Source organism: Crocuta crocuta, unplaced genomic scaffold, assembly GCF_008692635.1.
Source record: "Crocuta crocuta isolate KB4526 unplaced genomic scaffold, BGI_CrCroc_1.0 scaffold56, whole genome shotgun sequence".
NCBI classification, from domain to species: Eukaryota; Metazoa; Chordata; class Mammalia; order Carnivora; family Hyaenidae; genus Crocuta; species Crocuta crocuta.
The window spans coordinates 3,776,156-3,798,514 of NW_027531334.1; the positions used below are offsets into that span (position 1 = coordinate 3,776,156).

Here is a 22,359-nt window from a genome sequence, read left to right on the forward strand (position 1 = left end):
CTAATTTGAGCAATCATTGATATACTTTAAAGGTAAAGTGTTTATCCATGTACCCCATGCATAGAAGACCTTCAGTAAACAGGAGCCACTGTGCCCACTGCTGCTGTTGCTTGCTCTCTCCCACAGCCTTTCCCCCTCTACACCGCAGCGCACCTGTCACAGCAGTAGGGACGCCACTATGTAGGCCACCCTCTCCATTATTGTGCAGATACAAATTGGCAGAGGCTTTCTAGTTTGTAATATGTACCGAGAGCCATGAAAAGATATTTTCATTTTAGGAGATCTGCTAAGGGAGTGATCACAGATACATACAATCCATGTAGCAGTTCTGTATGGCATTATCCAGAGTAGCAAAAATGGAAGACAAATACCCCATAAGAGGCGATTGGCTAACTTTGTAGCTATTAAAACTTATGTTTTTTAAGAATGTTTACTGGGGCGCATGGGTAGCTCAGTAGGTTAAACATTGGACTTCGGTTCAGGTCACGACCTCGCAGTCCGTGAGTTCAAGCCCGCTGCCGGGCTCTGTGCTGACAGCTCTGAGCCTGGACCCTGCTTCGGGTTCTGTCTCCCTCTCTCTCTGCCCCTCCCCCACTCACACTCTGTCTCTCAAAAATGAATAAACATTAAAAAAAATTTAAAAAAAGAATATTTATTTACATAGAAACATGGAACTTAACATTAAGAAGAAAAAGTCAGGTTATAAAACTGAATATCTACAAATATTCCAATACCATGTTATCCTTTATGTCTATGTGGTCTGCAATAAAAAGGGCTCTATATCTGGAGATGATGTTAAAGAAAATTTTAATGATCCTTTTCATAATTTTCTGAATTAAAACAATTTTTATGGTTAAATACATATTAGTTCTATAATGAGAAAGTTTTTGTTTTTTAAGTAAAGAGATTCCACTGCATTGAGGTTGAGATAGATGTGTACAGCTCACAAAATTAATCAGTATGCGTGTAATTTTAGTTCTGGAAGGCATTTTAAAGATCACCTGATCCAATTCCTTTATCTTACAGATGGGAAAACCTGGAGCTCAGAGAGCCATTTGTTTTACGCTCAGCCATAAATAAAATAAATAAGTTACCACATAAATTAGCAACTCTGTCTTGGCAATTATGGCCAAGATGAGCTAAAGCCCAAGTTTGCCTCTGACTTCTTCCGTCCACCCTGCTCACCTGTGACACTTGTGACCCCTCCACCCCGGCCCCTCATCCCCTGCCCCCCTTCTCCGGCCTCTCACACGACCCTCCTCATCCCCGTCAACTCACCACTTGCTGCACAGTCCGAGCCACAGACAGAAATTCCCTGGACTCCTTCTGTCGATACTCAGGAAGAAACTCAATGTTGGTAATGCGAAACATCCCGACAAAGTAAAAAGCATCTTTGCTTTCTGTCTTACCTGGAAGACAGTAGAGAAAGTGAGTAGGGGGCTTTCCCATCTGTGGGGCAGTGAGGCATTGTCTGCTGTGTCCGTATAAGACCCCTAACAATGTTTTATTAAGCAGCTACGTATGTGACTGCTTCACAGCTTGTGAAGCTTGAAATATAGTTAATAACGTCACTTCCATCAGCAGTAAATCACTGTATCTCTGAGGATACTCTGCTCTCTCTTGGCAAATACTTGTGCAAAAACAGATTGCAAGGCAAAAGATCTACCTCTTTGACTTTATACTTGCCCTCGAGTCACTAGTCACTGGGGGGCCAAGCAGAGCATATGCAGTTTTCATGGATTCTGAGTCTGTAGAAGGTGAAGAGGTAAGAAATGGATAGTGTCAAGCTCTGAGGTGAAGTGAACATAGTGGGGCAAGTGGGAAGGGCCCCCCAGCTGACCTTCACTGAGCTCCCGGGTGCTCCTTCCTATCTGACTTGTGCGGCTGCTGCGTAGGGTACGAGGCTGGTCTTCAGCTCTGTGCAGCGCATGAGAATTCACCCTTCCTGGGGACCACAAAGCAGGGTTCTCAGCCCAGCACCAGGTCACTTCTGTTCAAATACTCTGCCCAGTGAGGACCGTGGGACTGGGCGTCCAGCCTGCTCAGAAGGACTGACAATGCAGGAAGGACACTGTTGTGTCTGAGTTGCCTTAGAGCCTGGGGTGGGGGGTGGGGGATGAGGGGCTCTTCTTTCTGCCTTTGCTTTTTGTTAGCAAGGTCTCACTCTTAGCTGGCACCATTCCCCAGGCTCCCATGGCTATGGTACATTTCTCTCCTGTGACATATGTCCCACTGTGCATTAACTTGTCGGTGTGTCTGTCCTTTAAGAGTAACAGTAGCTTCTTTTTGTCCCTCCGCCCCTTATGTAGCTTTGACGCTCAATACATGTTTGTGGGAAGGAAAGGGCAGAGGAAGGGCAGAAGAGGAAGAAAGGGAGAGGATACTGTCTCCTAGCACAGTGCCCAGCACATGGAAACGCCACATAAGCGCTACGTAAAAGCAATGGCTGAATTAGGAAGAAGATGTGCTTTTGTGAGTGATCCGAAGTCACCTCCCTGTGCGAGGACCACATTAGCCCCATGCACTGGAGTGAGGTTGTAGGGACGTGGAGAAGGGGCCCAGGGGCAGAAGGCCTGAGCGGATGTCCTAGATTTGTTTTTCTAGCTATGACCTTGGATGGATCACCTTGACTCATTAGCCTCACATAGAAAGCAATAACGGTTTTCATGCCAAATTTGAACAGGGAAGTGCTTCTCAGATTTTTGTTGTTGTTGCAGACTCTAAAATTTGAGTGAAAGCCATGCTTTCTATATAGAAGCTCGCATATTCTTATAATAGTGTTATCCAGACTCAAGGGTCAGGATAACAATACAAGTGAGACTAATTTAGCCTTGAACTAGATTACATTTACCAAACTCTTTAGCTCAGCCCAACATGCATGGTCTCAACTATTGTTTGTTGAACAATTTTCAGTTGTTCATACCAGTTTCCTCTTCCTCAGACTGGTCTGTCTTCCTGAAATGTCCTTCTCTGATTTTTAACACAGCCAACAAAGTGCTTCTACATGGTGCCATTCTTTCTTTCTTTTTACGGTTTTTTTTTTTTAATGTTTATTTTTGAAAGAGAGAGAGACAGAGCATGAGCAGGGGAGGGGCAGAGAGAGAGGGAGACACAGGATCCCAAGCAGGCCCCAGGCTCTGAGTTGTCAGCACAGAGCCAGATGTGGGGCTCGAACTCACAAACCGTGAGAGCATGACCTGAGCCAAAGTCAGACATTTAACCAACTGAGCCACACAGGGGCCCCAGCATTCCAGAACTTTATACAAAAATGCTCAGGCAATGTGAGTGTATCGGTTGAGGGCTGGCAGAGAACTGATGGGAAATAAGCTAGTTTGTTGTGGCCTGGGGTTGTGTTGTTTTGTTTGTCTTGATTGCCCATTGACTTGGTTTCCTTCACTAGTCTGTGAGCTCTTAGAAGATAGAGATTCTGTCTTTACCATTGTGTTTTCATGCCCGTCACAGGACCCAGCTCACAGCAGGCACACACCAGATATGAGGGAAATGAATTTTGAACAACCAGTTCATAAAACCTTCCTGGACTCTATTCCCAGGCAGTTTAGATGCCTCTCTTCTATGATTGCAAAGTAATTGCTTAAGCAAAAACCAAACCAAACCAAAACACCAAGAATTCAATTCATGCCCCCTCTGCACCACTGAACTGTGGATTTTCCGAAAGCGGAAAATGCATCTGTGAGCTTTTTGGAAGTAGGAGATATATCTTGGTATGTCTGATATCTTACATTGTGGCACGCAAATTATAAGTAATCGGTTTGTATATATGTAAGTGATCTGAACTGTTCAATACAATATTCATTAATTCTTTACCTATAAATCTTGCCGCACAACCAATTTTTAAGATCCTTGAGTAGACACAAATCTTGTATCAAACATATTAACATGTATGGGGTTGGAAGCTTTGCATAAGTCCACATATGCTGATATGCTGTAGTTACTGCATGGATAAGTACTCGTTAAGAAAGAGCTTAGTTACAACTCCTGTCCAAAAGGACCACTCAGCTGGACAAGAACATAACCAATCTGATCGACAAAAATGTAAAAACATTGGAGAGAAATACACGTGAGGAAAAGGAAGCTCCGGGAGCTGGGAATGTGAGGTTGCCTAGAAACAAGCAGTGGGTGGAATGAGGAAATGAAACAACTTAGAATTCCATTCATTTCTTAAAGCTAAAGATGTATGCCATGTCTGAACTAGTCCAAAGCTCGTGAGCATCCTTCTCAGCTCTGGCATCTACCCCTCGTCTCTACTCCTTCTACCCTCCTCTGGGAAGAAAGCAGCGGTGGTAAAAGTAAAAATGGAAAAGAAAATGCTGCTTTCTTCCGCCTTAAAACCTCAACAGTTTTGGGAGTGGCTATCAGCCAGGGAACTTGGGAAAGTCCATCAGACACACCCAGGTTGCAGATTGGGTCTACAACCGCTGATGCTGACCCCACAGGGCGAACCCGAACCCGAAAGGAAGGCAGAATTTCACTCACTGATGTAGAGCCACAGAAGCGTCCAGGCTATGACCGCTAGGAGGAATAGAAATACTGTGAAGATAATGATTTTGTTCTGGACATTCCAGAAGGGAGCTTTCTTCTTGGGTTGCTTCTTCAGTTTGGCTTTGCCGATGGGTTTTCGAGGTCGAGGTGCTCGTCTACCAGGCAACTTCCCTTGGGCGCTGACCACCTGAACTGAGATATTGGATATCTTAAAAAAAGAAAAAGAAAGACAAAATGGAAAAAAAAAAAAAAGAGAGAGAGATATTAGTTTAGAGCACATGTGGAACCACCCAGTCAGGAGAGTATTAGTGCTAAAAGACCTATACATATCAGTCAAATCATTTACGTAAGTGTAATAAATGGGCTCACATTACATTTTGCACTTAAGATCAGAAAAATCAGACATTACATGAACCCCATTGAAGCAGCTCCCAGATCCTCTCCTCAACTCCCCATTTGTGCTAAGTAGATGCTGTAGAGGAGGGGCCTGAATTCTGTGGAGGGTAGACCAGACAGCCTGAAGGTCAGGGGTTAGGATTCCATGGGTCCTTTTCTGTGTGCACAGCATAGCTGTGGGAGTATGTGTGTTTCACATGTTTGTATTATATTGCATTTCTCCCACCATCGATTTCTTCTGGCTGAGGCAGGATTGAAAACGAGAATATAAGTCAGTTCCTTGTAGAAACAAATTGAGTGCTTACTTACGGCTTCCTGACTGGGTATTAGAAGGAAAAAGTTAAGGATGATGATGCTCGGGTTTGTGCAGGGCTGTGGGATAGAAACTGGTTCCTTCCACACGTGCACTTTAAGACAGTCAATGAGCTGACCTGGGACTCTGTTTCTCACTGGCAAATGAAAGAATTATTTGAAGAATGAAACAGGGGCACCTGGGTGTCTTAGTCAGATAAGCATTCGACTCTTGATTTCCATTCAGGTCATGATCTCTGAACGGGTCATGATCTCCAAATGGGTCATGATCTCCCAGTTCTTGAGATGGAGACCGAGTTAGATGCAGACAGCGAGGAGACTACTTGGGATTATCTCTCTCCCTCTCTCTCTGCCCCCCCCCCCCGCCCCCAGCTCAAGTGTGCTCTCTCTCTCTCTCTCAAAATAAATGAATAAACTTAAAAAAAGTAAAGAATGAAATAGAAGACTCGGAAAATTATTGGTTTTAGTGTGATGTGCGGAGTGTTACGTGAAAGAGGAAAAAATGCATTATTCAACTGTTCCCCTCCTCTTTTTTTTCTCCTCTACCCTGTCATCTGATGCTGTGAATTCTTTAATAATGTATGTGAGAGTTTAGCTTCTTTGAAGGAGAGATTTATACATGTCAGGGTAACTAAACTCCAGTGATGAAATAACTTTTAACCACACATTCTTTTAAAGGCAACCATCTAGAACACCAATTCCAAAGAAATAATTTCTCTTTCGAGTGTTCTGAAGAGTTCTCTCCTTCTCTCTTACTCTCCCTTGCTCTTCCCTTCAAGGTCCATGTCTTCCAGTCTTTAAGCCTCCCAATTAATGGGATAATATGTAGCCAACCACATTCTGAATTATTCATGGCCCCCTCATTCATTTTGCCAAACACCCTTGTCAACCCCTGGAGTGAAATGTAGCTTATACCCCTCCTGGTGAAATTGAACTAGACCAGACCTCTTTCAATGTGATGTCCTGCAGGCAGGCGGATGGCGTTTCTAAAGAGAAAAACGTTCTATTGCAGGACGAGTTGACTATGGTGTCAAACTGCTTTCAAATATTCCAGCAAAGAAGGACAAAAGGGAAACACACAGAAATGCTGGCACGTGTAGAACTGACAAGGCCAAGGTTGGGTCTTCAAGTGCAGGAACACATTATAGGCAGTCTCAGTTAGCACTGATTAAATTTTAACATGGAATTTGTGTAGAGATCAGTACAATTTCCCTGGAGTTTTAGAAAAACAGTTGCAAATCAATTGCCAAGCCCAGTACTTTGAAAGGAACTCACATTGGTAAAATCCATTAAGTGCTGTAAGAAGATACAGTATGTTATTATTGCTCTCTTTATTTTTATAAAGTAACATGGTCTCATTTTACTAACAAGGTCAACAAAAAATGGCATTCAAGTGAGAGAGAAGGCTTCCCACGCTGTACTTACATTCACATCGGCAGGTTTGGATGAGACTTCAGTGTTTTCTTTGTCCATCGTTAGATTTTCTATATGTGAGCATCCAGAGGTGTCTCAAAGCCAGTTTTTATCTCCTTACATTCTCGCTTCAGAAGAATTAGTAGCTGCGTTGAAGCTAGCTTTCAGAGGGAAGGAATCAATTTACCTCTACCGGGTTCAGTTCAGAAACTGAAGCTGCCTCATTGCTACATAGAGAGTGTTAAAGGGACCTAGCGGTCAGCTGGGCACCCCGACCCACAAATTTCTTTTTTTTTCTTTCTTTTTTTTTTTTTAATGTTTTATTTATTTCTAGGAGAGAGAGAGACAGCATGAGCAGGGGAGGGTCAGAGAGAGAGGGAGTCACAGACTGAAACAGGCTCCAGGCTCTGAGCTGGCAGTCAGCACAGAGCCCGACGCGGGGCTCGAACCCACAAACCGCGAGATCATGACCTAAGCGAAAGTCGGACGCTTAACCGACTAAGCCACCCAGCGCCCCTCGACCCACAAATTTCTTAATGTGACTGTACAAGTCAGGCCCTCAGAGCCGAGCCTCAAGACAAGGTTGCCTCACAAGGACAGAATCCAACAGTCTGAAAATATTTATGAGTCATTAAAATGTTGCCTCCTGGTTATGAAATAGATAATAGAGATGAGAAGTTAAGTCAAGTTAAAAAAATTTGGGGGGACACCTGGGTGGCTTAGTCGGTTGAGCATCTGACTCCTGATTTCGGCTCAGGTCATGATCCCAGAGCTGTGGGATCGAGCTCCATGTCGAGCGTGGAGCCTGCTTGGGATTTTCTTGCTCTCTCCCTCTGCTCCTCTCTCCCACTGGCACACAGTGTCTCTAAAATAAAATAAAATAATAAAATAAGATAAGATAAAATGAAAAAAGTTTAATTTACATCTTCTAAAGAATACTAAGAGATCTAACTTATAGCCCTCAGCTCCGCTTCTTAGAAATCTTCACACTCTCATTTCTCTTGCTCAGACCCAACATGGGTCCAGAAGCCTCACTGTCCAATTCTGCTCTTGCCCGTGCAGCTACAGGCTCTGAAAATCCCCACTCAAGAGGAGTTTTTCCTTTTCTGTAAACCCCCCTGGCACTCCTCAGTAAACCTGGGCCTTTTCAGATGAAAATCTCCCCATGTCTCTCCCCGGTTCTTGCCTTCGCCAACCTAAATTAGGTTTAAGGGTAGGGCGGGGAGGGAAGTCGTGAGGGGCATTGTCCTGAGCAGACAGGGAAGGAAAAGGGTAGGCTGGCTGACACATTACACAGCTCGTCCCTGTGACACAGACAGGCTTTCCCATGAGCACTGGCCATTAATGGAAAGCTGATCAGTGGCCATTTGGAGGAAAAACACTGCTCCAGACAACAAACCCCGATGTCACCCAAGGGCCATTCATAAGAAAACACACGAGAAACTGCCCGCTGAAAGCGGTCAAACGTTAGTCAGGTAAAGGCAGAATGACAAACTATGTCATGTTGTACAAATTCACCTCCTGCCTTTGCAATTTATTAATAACACTTTTGACATGACTAACAATGCTTTGTAATGGTACGACTGGGAAATCTAAAATTAGAGCTTGCTTTAATTGCTCCTCTTTTCTGTTTTATTTCCCTTATTTCTAGAACGACTCATTTCAGCAGTATAAGTAAGCTGCGTGTCCTGGCAGGGGCCACTGACAGACTCTCTCCTTGAGAGCCAGCCCCGAGACAGGCTCCGCTGAGCCCTCTTTTTGATGAGGCCCCATCCTTGGTCCCCGTTCTCAGCCTGTCTCGCCCAATTGTAGCAAGAATCCTGATGTCAATTTAGGGAGGATTGCCCCACCTTGATATCCGCTCACCCTTGAGACCTGATCAAGCTCCTCATTCCCCACCCTTGACTTGTAGATCCTTGGTCTGCCCATAGCAAGGATCTCTCTACCCTTGATGTCTTCTCTTAGTGATTACCCCTTGGCCCCCTTACTCTCTTCAATGGCCATAAATCACCAGCTCCCTTTGCTGTATTTAGAATTGAGCTCAGTTCCATTCTGAAGTCTCTTTCCCCCTCGCAACAGTACTGCATAAAACCTGTCTTTATAGCCTTTCACTAGCGTCCAGATGTTTCTCTTTGACATCACCATGAGTGGGAAGGGGTGGTAAATCACAAGAGTCTGCACTGTATGCACAGAATTTTCAAACAACCGGAAAGCCAGCTAAAGGATCAGAGAGTGAGAGACGGAATCCCAAGCAGGCTTTGCACCATGAGGGCAGAGCCCGACACAGGGCTTGAACCCACAAACCATGAGATCATGACTCGCACTGAGATCAAGAGTCAGATGCTCAACCAACTTGAGCCACTCAGGCGTCCCTAAAGTCTGCTTTTATATTATTGCCATATACCAGCAAATTCTAAACAATGTCTAAACAATAATAAAAAAAAAAAAGCTTTGGTATACGTTTGAAACATTGCCACCATTACCACTGAGTTTTAATAATATATATATATAATAGTATATAATAATATATATATACATATATATACACAAGCTTCAAATAAGCACGTTTTTATTCTCATCTTTCAGTAACTAATGAAAGTCATGAAGAAGCTAATTGACAGAACTCCCATTCAGACAGTTGGTCTCAAAGCCAGGAGGACTCTGTGACACAAACTTATTTCAGGAGTAAGGAGTAAGTTTCTAATGGTCTGGAATCATTTGAAGTTACTTGCAGAATCTTGGGGCCTCCAAGAAATTATGTGATGCTACATATTCCTGCATTTAGTGTCACTTTTCTTTTGAGAGGGCTCCATGACCAACGTGTGGCTTGAACTCATGATCGATCCGAGGTTAAGAGTCACCTGCTCTCCCAACTGAGGCGGCCAGGCACCCCTACGTATTCCTTCATTTAAACAGATTTAATGTAAGCGATGATAGCACCATGATAAAGATAAAGGTGCAGAAACTTCAATTATTTAATTTTTGACAATCCATGTGATCATTTGGAGTTAGTTTATATTGTGAATTTAAGACAGGCATACAGGGTATCAATAGTAAAGTGTAATACTTTTATGTAATATTTTATGCAATATTTATCTTGTTAACTTTATTTTTTACTAGCATGATCATACATACACAGTTGAGCAAAAATTTTCACCTTTTTTCCTAGCTATTATTATTATTGTTCATTTTATTTTGTGATCATTACTGAAACGATTTTCATTGTATAAAAGAACAGGTTGTGAAAAAACGATCCACTCTACATAGACAGATATATGATAAAGCAAACACAGCAAATGTTGAAGGTAGAATCTAGGTGTGGGTAAATGTATTTATACTATAGAATTTTTTCAACTGTATGCTTGAAATTTTTCTTGATACAATGTTGGGGGGCTATGGAATTATCATTTCTGAGGGTCAAATATTCTAGATAAGCCACTGGTTTTGAAAGACAGTGTCAAAGAGAGCTGGGGTGCAAGATAAACTCTTAGCGGCGAAGCACGCAGCCATCTCCTTACTGCCTTTACTGGCATGGAAGTTCTGGTACAGAGCCCCTTCCTTCAATTCCAGAACACGTGATCAAAGACAATCACAATGGCCAGATACAGGTTGGTACTTCTTATCATAGGCACTGAAAGACAGTGAAGAGATTTCTGTTCCTTTCTCAAGAACAAAAGTCCCTGTGGTGTCCGCTAGGTGACCAGCTAAGTAGACAAGTGTGCAGTGACCTGTATTGAAGGAGAAATACCTCTCCATTGGATTCAGCAGAGGTCACTGGGAGCCCATGAGTGACCCAACACATCGATTCAACACACAAATACATCTGTACTTTTTCATGTTTTAATATTTACTTATTTTTGAGAGAGACAGAGAGACTGAGAGACAGAGTGTGAGGGGGAGATGGGCAGCAAGAAAGGGAGACACAGAATCTGAAGCAGGCTCCAGGCTCTGAGCTGTCAGCACAGAGCCCCATACGGGGTTTGAACTCACAAACTGCGAGATCATGATTTGAGCTGAAGTCGGATGTTTAACCAAGTAAGCCATCCAGGTGATCCCCAAAACATCTTTATTTAACTTGAGAGAGAGAGAGAATGCATGGGGGGATGGGCAGAGAGAGAGGGGGAGAGAGAATCCCGAATGGGTTTGGCACTATCAGCGCAGGACTCCACCTTACAAATCATGAGATCATGACCTGAGCCCAAATCCAGAGTCCAACGCCTAACCGACTGAGCCACCCAGGTGTCCCCGCACAAAAACATTTTAAATTTTCAACCTTCTACTGAAAGGCAAGCCTGGTGCATCGGAAGGTCTAGAGGCATAGAAGTCCCTGTCATAGAAGACACTAGCAGGTGTCATTTCCATCCTTGCCTAACCGGAGGAAAGGCCAGCTCCCCAGCAGCTGAGAAAGTTCATTTCTACCATTTAGGACCCACTTCTCTATTATGACAAATGGCCAAGTGCAAAGTCGCCATCTGATCACCACTTACCTCTGAGCTGTCTGCAGAGGGGGAGTGGAGCTGAGGTATCACAAGGTGGTACAGGAGCCTGGAAGCCAGCCAGCTGTTTAACTTTATCCCCCATAGTGTGCTGTAATGAAATGACAGGACAGCCATCCTGGCTTCCCTTTCCCTGCCGACTCGCATGGACCACAGTCCTAATCCTCTTTGTCACATCACATGAATCTTTTTTTAAAAATGAAGCGATATTGGCTCATCTTAGAGAACCTCTATATCTAGACTATTTTTTTTTTAATGTTTTATTTATGTTTGAAAGATACACACAGAATCCAAAGCAGGCTCCAGGCTCTGAGCTGTCAGCACAGGGCCCAGTGCAGGGCTCAAACCCACAAACTGTGAGATCATGACCTGGGACAAGTTGGACGCTTAGCCGACTGAGCCACCCAGGCGCCCCTGTATCTAGACTATTGAAATATCCCCTAGCCTGGTTTCCTTCCTCTGGGCTCCTCCCTCATGTGCACATCACTACTAAATAAAGTTTCCTAAAATAACTCTTCAATATCACCTCCATCCTGAGAACGACAGCCCAGTCTCCTTTCCTGTGCCCCTAGGCTGACATTCAGGGTCGTCCTCAATGTGGTACCAGGTACCTTCTCTGTCCTTCTGTCACATTCACTAAATCTACTCTTTAAATCATGCATTTTCAATCTTTAATTCATCTATTTATTCAGCCATCATTTACCTGGCATTTGTTATATGCCTACTATGTGGCAGATGCCAAATATTTTTAAATGAATAAAATACATCACTGCCCAAGGGGCGCCTACATGGCTCAGTCGGTTAAGTGTCCGACTCTTGATTTCAGTTCAGGTCATGATCTTGCAGTTCATGAGACTGAGCCCTGCGTGGAGCTCTGTGCTGACAGCAGGGAGCCTGCTTGGGATTCTCTCTCTCTCCCTCTCTCTCTCTGCCTCCCCCTTTCGAAATAAACAAACTTTAAAAAATGTATATCACTGCCCTTAAAAACCTCTCAATAGAGGGAACAGGCATGCAAAGTGCAGATCACAATATTATGTAATAGTGCTATCAAAGAAGTATTAACAAGATGTGATAGAATCATAGAGGACACTGATAGCAACAGCCCTCTCCTCTGAATCTTGTGACCCCAGTCCATGTTACTATTGAAATTCTAACCACTTTCAAGATTCCACTTGTAGCTCACCCACACGCATTTCCACCCCAGCCTGCGGCACTCTCTGCTCCCTAAATGAAAGTCTTTATTGGATATACCAGCACTTAAGACTTAGACAATGTTATAATAATTCATCAAACTCTACATGTGGCATCTCTTATGTTGTCTGTTGGTTATTTCTCTTGTCATATGTATATCTTGTCTCCAAGCTCCTTGAAGACAAGAGCCCCTGCAACATAATCGCTTTGGGGGTTGGAGGTGATAGCCCCTTTGGAAATCAGCTGTGTCTGGGATTGACTTCACCTTATTTACTAGCTAACAAGTTGGTTCATTCCTATTACATGGATGGTGGCAGAGGATACGCAGTTCATGGCTCTGCAAACAGCATGGGTACCAGCATGTTGACATCAGTTCTTCTTTCCCAGAGTCCCCTGGGAGTGACACATGTGGTTCAGATGAGTGCGGTGGACTGACATCACCCCTGAGGAGCACTGAGCTTGGAGAACCCACCATTTGTATGGCAAACAAGAAACAAGACCGTCCATGGCCCAAGACGGAGATATTACCTCACCCTTTGCGGTTGCTCTCTGAAAACACGCCCGGAGAAATGGCCAAGACAGAGAGCAGTCAGGACTTTGTGTTCTTGGCATACACAGTGTATTAGTTTTCTGGGGCCGCCGTAACAAAGTACCACCAACTGGGGGACTTAAAACAACAGAAATTGATTGTTCCACTCTTCCGGAGGTTGGATGTCCAAAACCAAGTCATCAGCAGAACCATGCTCCCTATGAAATACGCAAGGTCAAATCCTTCCTTGGCTCTTCCTAGCTTCTCATGGTGGCCAGTGCTCAGGGGCACCGTGGCTTTCAGCTGCAGCAACTCAGTCTCTGCCACTATTGTCACATCGGATTTTCCCTTCATGTGTCTTTATGTCTCTTCTTACAGGGACACCAGCCATGTTGGATTAAGGGCCCACCCCACTCTGGTATGACCTCACATTAACCAATTACATCTTCAGTGAGCCTATTTCCAAGTAGGTCACTTCTGGAGGTAGATTCACCTTACCTTTGGGGTGACACAGCTAAGCCCACAACGCCCCCACAAGATCTGTAGAAGTGGGAGAGACTGTGGGAGGATTGTCGCTTTCAACAGAATAAACTTACCTTTAACGAACAGCATTGTAAAACTTCTAGAGTCCGGCCATAGTCTGGGGCTGCTGCAGCTAGTATTCTAACCAGATTATTGAGATGTTATCCTGAAACTCCACCATATCTTCTGACTCCCTTTTCCTCTGTAGTGAGAAGGAAGAAGGATGGTGCAGTATGTCTGAATCATGGTCCAGGAGGAGCCATTAATACATCACCCATTGTCGGCCATATCAGTACCAAGGGACAAGTGTTCAGATGAGACGGTCCTGCATTAGATGAGTAACGGGAGAATAATGGAGTGGATGATTAATGCCTCTTCTCTTTCTTGTTCAATAACCATGTTAAAAAGACCTCTGTTCTCTTTTTAAGTGCCTAGTATAAAGAGTCCTCAATTCAGGGGGCACCTGGGTGGCTCAGTCAATTAGGCATCCAACTTTGGCTCAGGAGATGATCTCAGTTTGTGAGTTTGAGGTCCATGTCTGACTCTCTGCTGTCAGCACGGAGCCTGCTTTGGATCCTCGGTTCCCCTCTCTTTCTGCCCCTCCCCCACTGGATCTCTCTCTTTCTGTCTCTCTCTCTCTCTCAAAATAAATACACTTAGGGGTACCCCGGTGGCTCAGTCGGTTGAGTGTCTGACTTCAGCTCGGTCATGATCTCATAGTTTGTGGGTTTGAGCCCTGCTTTGGGCTCTGTGCTGACAGCGCAGAGCCTGGAGCCTGCCTCAGAACCAGTGTCTCCTTCTCTCTCTGCCCCTCCCCCACTTGCTCTCTGTCTCTTAAAAATAAAAAAAATGTAAAAAATAAATAAGTAAACTTAAAAACAAAAAGAGTGCTCAATTCAGTAAAAACATGTTGAATAAACGAGTCCGGAAATGATTTTCCAATACATCCCTAACCAGATACACCCTAGAGGGCTCAGGTTGGCCAACGCTGGTAAAAAGCATTCGCACAGAAAACCCTCACTGTATTGATCTGGCCACACACTGGCTTGCTGTAGGTGCTGAATCAGCTCAATGTTTAATGCAGGAATGAATCTGCTATACTAAAAAGTATTGACTTCGGAAATTATGCAAAGGTCACTAGATTACAAAGAAATGCTTTGTTTGAAACCAACTTTAAAAATCAGCTTCATCACATTGAAAGGGTAGGATCAGGGAAATGACAGAATGATGAAAAATGAGAACTATATATGATAGAAAGGATGAAATAAAACATAAATCAAAATGAACATGGAACAGGGAGGCATGGAGACAAAGGAAGACTAGAAACAAGATGGGGAGAAAACAAAAAGATAAGAGCAATGAAATCATTGTAAAGGTGTCTCCCCTCGCTCAGCTGGGCCTCGAGAACATCTCTCCTCTTGGCACAGTTCTGTTCTTTTACTGTTCTGCAGTGTTAGCTTCTGCACCAATTTCATTTCTTATGCTCTTCGGTACTCTGAGCAACTTTGGAGTTCAGCCCCTTGTCAGATCACCTTTCCCAGGGGCTGTGTGCACATTCCGGAATCTGAAATAGATCCCATTCAACTATCTGCTCATTACCCTAAATTATTCCCAATGAGAGGCTCCACGGCCTTGATGTAATTTGCAAATGGTAAACAAGAGGGGTGCCGGTGGCTTAGTCATTTGAGCATCTGACTTCCAGTCAGGTCATGATCTCAGGTCATGATCTCGAGGTTCACGGGTTTGAGCCCTGCATTAGGCTCAGTGCTGAGAGCTCAGAGCCTGGATCCTGCTTCAGATTCTGTGTCTCCTTCTCCTTCTGGCCCTTCCCCACTAGCACTGTGTCTCTCTCTGTCTCTCTCTCAAAAAGTAAATAAACATTAAGCATTTTTTTAAAAAAAATGTCAAACAAGAAATACCTCCTTATATATTCTGGTCATTTCTGTCAAAGATCAGATGCTTGGGAGCACAGCTAACCTCCAAATAAAAACATCAGTATTGTGGTGAAACAAAAATTCTGCCTCTGCCTTCTTTTGCAGAAGAAAGCCTTCTAATTTTCATAGCTTTTCTGACATTTCCAGATTGAATGAAATCCTTTCTCCCAAAAAAATATTTTGGCTCCCCAACATTCCCTACCCTCACTGAGGAAGTGATACAGCACAGAAGCAGGTTTTTTCTCTCCGTTTCGTTTTGCAGTCACAAACCAGCTGTAGATTCGGGTTTTGTTTCAGCCAACACACACCATGTCTCCGTGTGTGGTTTCTGTTGCATTAGCTGCTGAATTATTTTTTACTCATTTCCACCGGTATCTCTACTTGATGAAGGCTGGCCTAAACCCTCAGCGTATCTGAGCGTGGTGTTTCTTTGTCAGCATGTCTCCTGGCTGTCACGTTGTGACCGATCTCACTTGAGAGCTGTAAGACATGGCTAGGAATATTCGTGGGTCTAGCAAAGGCTGTGGAAGTTCCGGTGGAGCTCATTCATTGCCTTTCCCCAACAGGCTAAGTGCTTCTGACTTTTTGAGGGAGATTATGGCCATCCTCTCCCTTTCCCATCAAGCATAAAGGGCATATGAGTGGATGTCTCTGCTAAGTGGTCATGCAATGCATCAGTTTGCTCCAATGGACCAGAAAGAGTTTGATCTTAAATGGTATTTTTGTACTTGCCTCACAAGTTGAATGTCACTAGAAGTCCTTGAGAATGCCAACTGATGGTTATCCAGTCTCCACATCCCGTTTCTCAGCACAGGCTCCTCAGCCTCATGGATGAAATGAGCATCTTACCAAACCAGAGAAGGCTGGAATCTGTCCACTGGGCTGGTATCAGACTTTAAGGAGGAGTCATCTCTCTTCATAGTAACCCAGACCTGGGGATGGGTGGGAGGGGGGAGGTAGTGGGGTTCAGCTTCCTGACTCTCTTAGTGACCAACTCATGTCAGCTGAGGGAGTCTCTGCTCCTCATGAAAACCCTGAGGATAGCAGGAGCCTTGACATATAGCAAGTGATCAGTGAATCTTGGCTAATGTGTTAATTAAATATTAATTAAGAACATATGCTAATTACCATGGGTTAAGGAATACAACATTCCCAGTTTCCCTATACTTATTTCTTCTGCCACACAGGGGTGGGTGGATTACAGATCAGTTTGCTTCTCCAAATTAAATTTTCTGCCCAGGTGGAGAGCCTCACTCACATTAGCCTAATCCTGGCCGTAATTAAACGATGCCAAAGAAAAGGAAAAATTTACGTAACATTTATACAGCTTTGCAGGAGTAATTCTGATCAAGAATCATACGTTAAACTTTCACATGGAAAACAAGCTATCTTAAGTATTGGTTACTTCTATATACACCAGGGTGCTCTGAATTCAGGAAGGAATTAAACACATCTTTTGAGCTAGGTCTAGAAAATTGCACATATTTATGCTTTCCTGAATTATGGACAAGGGAGCTCTTCACTGTGAGTTCCTGGGGAAAGAGTAAGTGCTAGTTGAGTGCGGGGGGAGGGGGAGCACGTCTTTGCCTGTGTATCTCCCAGATCCCAGCAGTGGTCTAGGATGTGGAAGGCAGTGTTGTATAATGGAAGTCATAACATTCTGGAATCGTTCAGAGTTCAAATTCTAGTTTCCTCATGACGAATGATGAGACCTTGGGCCGTCCTTCAACTTCTCTGATCTCCTCTCTTTCTTATCTGGAAAATGACGTAAATACTCACTTTGAAGGATTGTTGCATGCATTAAAAGAGGTGGATTATAGAGAGTTCCTGACACTTAGTAGGTGCTCAATAAATACCTTTCAAGTGAAACTCCCTTAGCTCATTATTTTTTCCCTTTAGTTGTTTTGAAACAGGATTTCTTCTCAGGAAGACTTTCCCATTTTGCAATTTCTGCAAGCCAGGCCCATTCCATCATGAGACAGATGCAATGTTCTCCCAAACAATTATTGATCCAACAATGTGGAACCAGCATGGATCTTTAATTTTATCCTACAGAAGGCCCTTCAATATCTATTTCATTAAAATAAAGGTCAGTAGGGCAATAATCGCTCTAAACTCAATTGGACCATCGTGAGATTTATCCTTGCCCTTCAAAATAGCTTTACGTTCTCTGCTCAGGGCCATAAAAGTTGACATATTTATTTTGTGAATACATAATAGGTCTTTGGTTTTGCTGAATGACAAATTAACCACATTTTCAGTTCTTTTGCCTCAGACCTTTAAGTTGAATTCTGTAAGTAATCATTTCTGATCTGGTCTCAGAGTTAGCAATTTATCTTTTTCAGTTGACTCTTCTGTCTTCTGAACCCTGTGTACACCAAAGTCAGTAACAAGCATGAACAGCTCAGGGATTTAATGTGCTCTTTGGCAGAGATGAAAAATGTTGGGATTTGGGGTAAAGACCCAGCAATCATAAAACTCCTTTGCAGCTGCTCGGGAAGAACACCAAGTTCCACTGACATCCTGATACACAGAGGGTGTCTTCCAGAATATTCACAAACATATTTTTAAAGGGATAATGCTCACAAGAATATAGAGAAATGGCCACACTTCTCCACACTCAGGGGAGATAGTGACCTGAAGCTTACTCACCATCTGCATAACATGAGGGCATTACCAAGCTCATGTGAAAGATGGCCTTGAATCAACATCACTCAAGAAGCTGACAGTGGCCTGTTTAATGGGGGCATTTATCTTTCAAAATGTCCAAGGGAACTAACTAGATAACTTGCAAGAACTGTATGCTCATTTCTGCCAATGATGCCCTCATTAGTTGCTGTGTACTTCACGGTACCACAGCAGTGAAAGATTCATTGTCCGCACAATCATTTTAATTGTAATGCCTGATGAAATTAGCAGTTTTGAGGCCATGGCATTTAAATTTATTATCAACAATAGTGCTGCAGTCTATTATGCCATTAAAGCTTGCTGTCAATGGTAACTAAAATGACAGGTTGCCTGGAAATAAAAAACGAGACCTGATGAAAATTGAGCTTTGCGTTTCCGTTGACATAAGACCCAGCTCCAATCACTGTTGTTGGTGGGAGGGCTGATAGGTCAAGTAGAAAACTCTGGCCTAGTCTGTCTTCCTAGATTTCTTAAAGCATCTTTCTGTCTTTGACATTTAGACATCTAGAAATGGGACATATACTCACACTGCAAGCTGGCCCACCCCTACAGATGGCACGCCTATAGATGTCACTAGCCATTAGCACATCCTTGTGTTTCCCTGATCATCAGGAACCTTGAGCTTGGCTCCTGGATCAAAATAGGTGTATGAAGCTGAGAGCTGGATGTCTCGATCCCATGGTGGATCTGTAATCATGAGCGGGGACAGTTCTGTACATTCCATGTCAAGGTGAGCTCTAATAAAGCCGACCTTTTAAAAAGTAACTTGAAAACAAACAACCTTGATGCTATTTTTTTTTTTTTTTAATTAAAAGATCCTGACCTTTAACTCTGTCTTCTAGAGGTCTGAGATGGAATGAGGTTCCGAGGCATGGGTGCTGCAGGTTATTTCCCACATTACTGTGGCCCTTGCTCAAGTCTACCAGCAAGGATTTGTCTTGAAATCCAAGCTTGGTTCTTGTTGTTTTGGGATAAGTGGTAAAGCATCCAGCAAGTTCTCATGGTGGCACCGAGCAGATGTTCCTGAGTCCTGTCTCCTCCAGCAAACATTCCCTGTCCATCCCAGGTCAGAGAACTCTTCCTTTGGAGAATCCAAGTGACTGTTGCTCTCACGTGGCCCTTAAACTGAAATAATCAATTGACACAAGGAACTGCAGAGAAGATTCTGCTTGTTCAGGGAGACTACAAATTCATTCAACTAAAAGCCATGTTCATATTCCAGTGTCTCCCTAACATAATTAGGGATTCAATAAATTCTTGTTGATGGATTTATGGCAGATGGTTTGCTAGTCATTTTCATACCTTTTGCACATAGGTGGCTTTTGCTGAACCAGGATAGTTTTTGAATAAATGAATAAATAAATACAAAAATACATAAATAAGAATGGAGTGCTATGTTAGGACATTACTTAATAAAGCCTTAGGAAGAATTAGAATTAGCAGAAAGGCTGAAAAATGAAAATGAATGAATGCTATTCTGGAAGCCTAGGAAACTAGATCTAAATCCTCCTCCAAAAATCAATTAGCCCAATATGTAGGAGAGGTCATTTCAATTTTGGCCTCAACTATTATTATAAATAAAATTCAGGGCTTGGTACAGGTAATCACTCTCTAATTTTAGAAGAGGAAGAGGCAAGGAATGGAACCTGGGTTCAAGTTTCTACTCCGGGATAGTTAGGGTTAGGTCCCTAGAGAGCCCATCCAGTTAAAATAACAAAACAAACAAATGGAAAGAAAAAAAAAAAGGAGAAGAAAGGAAAAAAAAAAGACGTTCTCTTAAAAAGAGAGAAAAGGATTTATTCTAACAGATATTTATTTATTTATTTTTGAGAAACAGAGAGAAAGAGAGACAGAGAGAGACAGAGAGCAAGTGAGGGAGGGGCAGAGAGAGAGGGAGACACAGAATCTGAAGCAGCTCCAGGCTCTGAGCCGTCAGCACAAAGCCCAACATGGGGCTCAAACTCACACACTGTGAGATCATGACCTGAGCTGAAGTCGGATGCTCAACCAAATGAGCCACCCAGGAGCCTCTTAAGTTTTTTTTAATGTTTATTTATTTTTGAGAGAGAGACGAGAGAGACAGAGCTCAAGCTGGGGAGGGGCAGAGGGAGAGAGGGAGACTCAGAACAGAAGCAGGCTTCAGGCTCTGAGCTGTCAGCACAGAACCGGATGTGGGGATCGGGCCCATGAACCATGAGATCATGACTTGAGCCGAAGTCAGATGCTTAACTGACTGAGCCACCCACCGCCCCCTAGCAGATTTTTAAAATTCATTGCTGGGGTTGGTTCGACACTATTTTATTTAGAAGTTTTCACATCTATCTGTGTTCCCAAGTGAAGTCAGTCTATAATTTTCTTATTCAGTTTTGGAATTAACGTTAAAGTAGCTTCGTGAAGTGAGTTGGACTCCGTATGTTTGTCTTTTTCTAACAATTGCTTAAATTTATCAGTATCTACATTTTTCTTCCAAAGAGGACATTATCTTTTTCTTTTTCTTTTCCTATATTGTTATAGATAGAATTTTTGTCTCTCTCTCTACTGTTTAGTCCTTATTTATTTAAACAAGAATAAAATGGGGCGCCTGGGTGGCTTAGTCGGTTAAGTGTCCAACTTCGGCTCAGGTCATGATCTCACAGTTCGTGGGTTTGAGCCCCGCATCGGGCTCTGTCCTGACAGCTAGCTCAGAGCCTGGAGCCTGTTTCAGATTCTGTGTCTCCCTCTCTCTCTGACCCTTCCCTGCTCACGCTGTCTCTCTCTCTCTCTCAGAAATAAACAAAACATTAAAAAAATTTTTTAAAAATTATGTTTTCAGAAGGTCTTTGTTAAATATTTCTACTCTATTTTTTGGCTTAAAAAATTAATTGCTATGTAGAAAATTATGTGTAATGTTTTCTTTTCCCTTCAGCATCTCAAATATATCACTTTATGTCTCCAGGGTAACTGTTGAGAAGTTCAAAGTTAATCTGATTTTTTCCCCCTTATATGTAATGGGCTTTTACTCTTTAAAGGCTTTGAGAGTTTTGTATTTATTTTTATTTAAAAAAAAAAATNTAATGCCACACTTTTCACTACGTTTCCCACTGTGGAGTTTTATCATTTATTTTTTGGCATCTTTCTAAGTCTTTTAACACTGAGTCCTCAGGTCCTTTTTTCTTCTGAGAAATCTCAAAATAATTTCTTCAAGTTTTCCTTCCCCTGTATTGATTTATTTCCTTTCCTTGTGAGGTTTCAATGATATGATTTTTCACTCATATCACTTGACATTTTTTATATTTATAATTTATTTATGTCTGTTTTACAGAGTACCTTGTTGTGATATTCCAATTTATTAGCTTGTTCATTTTATCCTTTCTTCTCTCAATCTTTATTTCATTTATTTTATTTTTTAATATTTCATATCACTAGTTGATTTTTCTTCAGAGTGGATTATTACTTCATGTTTCCAGTATTTTCCCTTATCATTTTTAGCATATTTATTAGACTCTTTTTAAACGATTCTTCTGTCTAGTCCATGAATTATGCTCCGTCTGGTAAGAGCGATCCACTGTGTCTTTTGATGATGGTACTTTTGTTTCTCAAGAGTCTTTCATATGGGATCCATGAGCTCACGTGGCCCTGAGGTTATCTGCTACCTTGATTACAAATACAAAGTGGGTAAAGGAGGCAAATCTCAGATCTCAGCTTGGATGCTTCTGGCCACTTTGAGGAGATGGAAATACTATCTTGAGTCAAGTAGTCTTTGGAATTATAAATTGGGCTCTCGCATTCTGTTTTAACTCCTGCCCCAGTCCCTATGACTTGAGTACGCCTTTCTCCTAGGGTCTCAGTTGTTTGTTTTTTCTCTTTAACAGCCTCCCATCCAGGCTGTCTTCATCCAAACAGACTCAAGGGTGCGAGCCTGAAGGGGTGGGCGGGGTCGTGTTGGGAGGAAGAAATGCCCAGCTGCCTATCAGTGTTACCACCCACTCCTCCCTCTCAGAGCTCCTCGCTCTCAGCGGGCTCAAACACTGCCCTGGACTTAGTAGGTTACTTCCTTCTGGCTCGCAGCTCATTTTGCTGTTTCTCTGCCTCTTTGTGTCTCTGGCACAGCAGTGGTGGTGTGTGGGGAACAGAACAGGCAGGGCCTGAAAGCCGTCTCCCATGCCCCTCCTCCCAATCCCAGGCGGGGACCCGACCACCTTCCGTCTCTCTCCAGAATTCCTCCCAGTCTTGTTTAACGTTTCTGGGATCTATCCACCCGCCTCTCTTGCTTTTGTGACAACTCCCAAGTAACGGTTTGGCCGCCATGTTCATGGGACATCGTTCCAAGAATGAACAACTCTCTAGTGGCCGTCAGAAAGTCACCAGGGCTGCTAGAGTATACATTATGTCCTCTATG

At 43.1% G+C, this 22,359-nt stretch overlaps 1 protein-coding gene across 2 annotated transcripts in view; it reads right to left on the reverse strand.

Moving 5' to 3' along the window:
- The window catches only part of TMPRSS7 (transmembrane serine protease 7), a 42,891-nt gene extending 36,210 nt beyond the window's left edge, over positions 1-6,681 (reverse strand). Inside the window, exons 1-3 of one of the 2 annotated variants that reach the window (XM_077771818.1) lie at positions 6,634-6,681; positions 4,495-4,708; positions 1,279-1,409 (exon numbers count right to left, since the gene is read on the reverse strand). In XM_077771818.1, coding sequence (XP_077627944.1) covers positions 1,279-1,409; positions 4,495-4,708; positions 6,634-6,681 — 393 coding nt within the window. Of the gene's footprint in view, positions 1-1,278; positions 1,410-4,494; positions 4,709-6,633 lie in introns of those variants that run through there. The other variant, XM_077771819.1, reaches the window with a different exon arrangement.
- Positions 6,682-22,359: the final 15,678 nt, after the last annotated feature.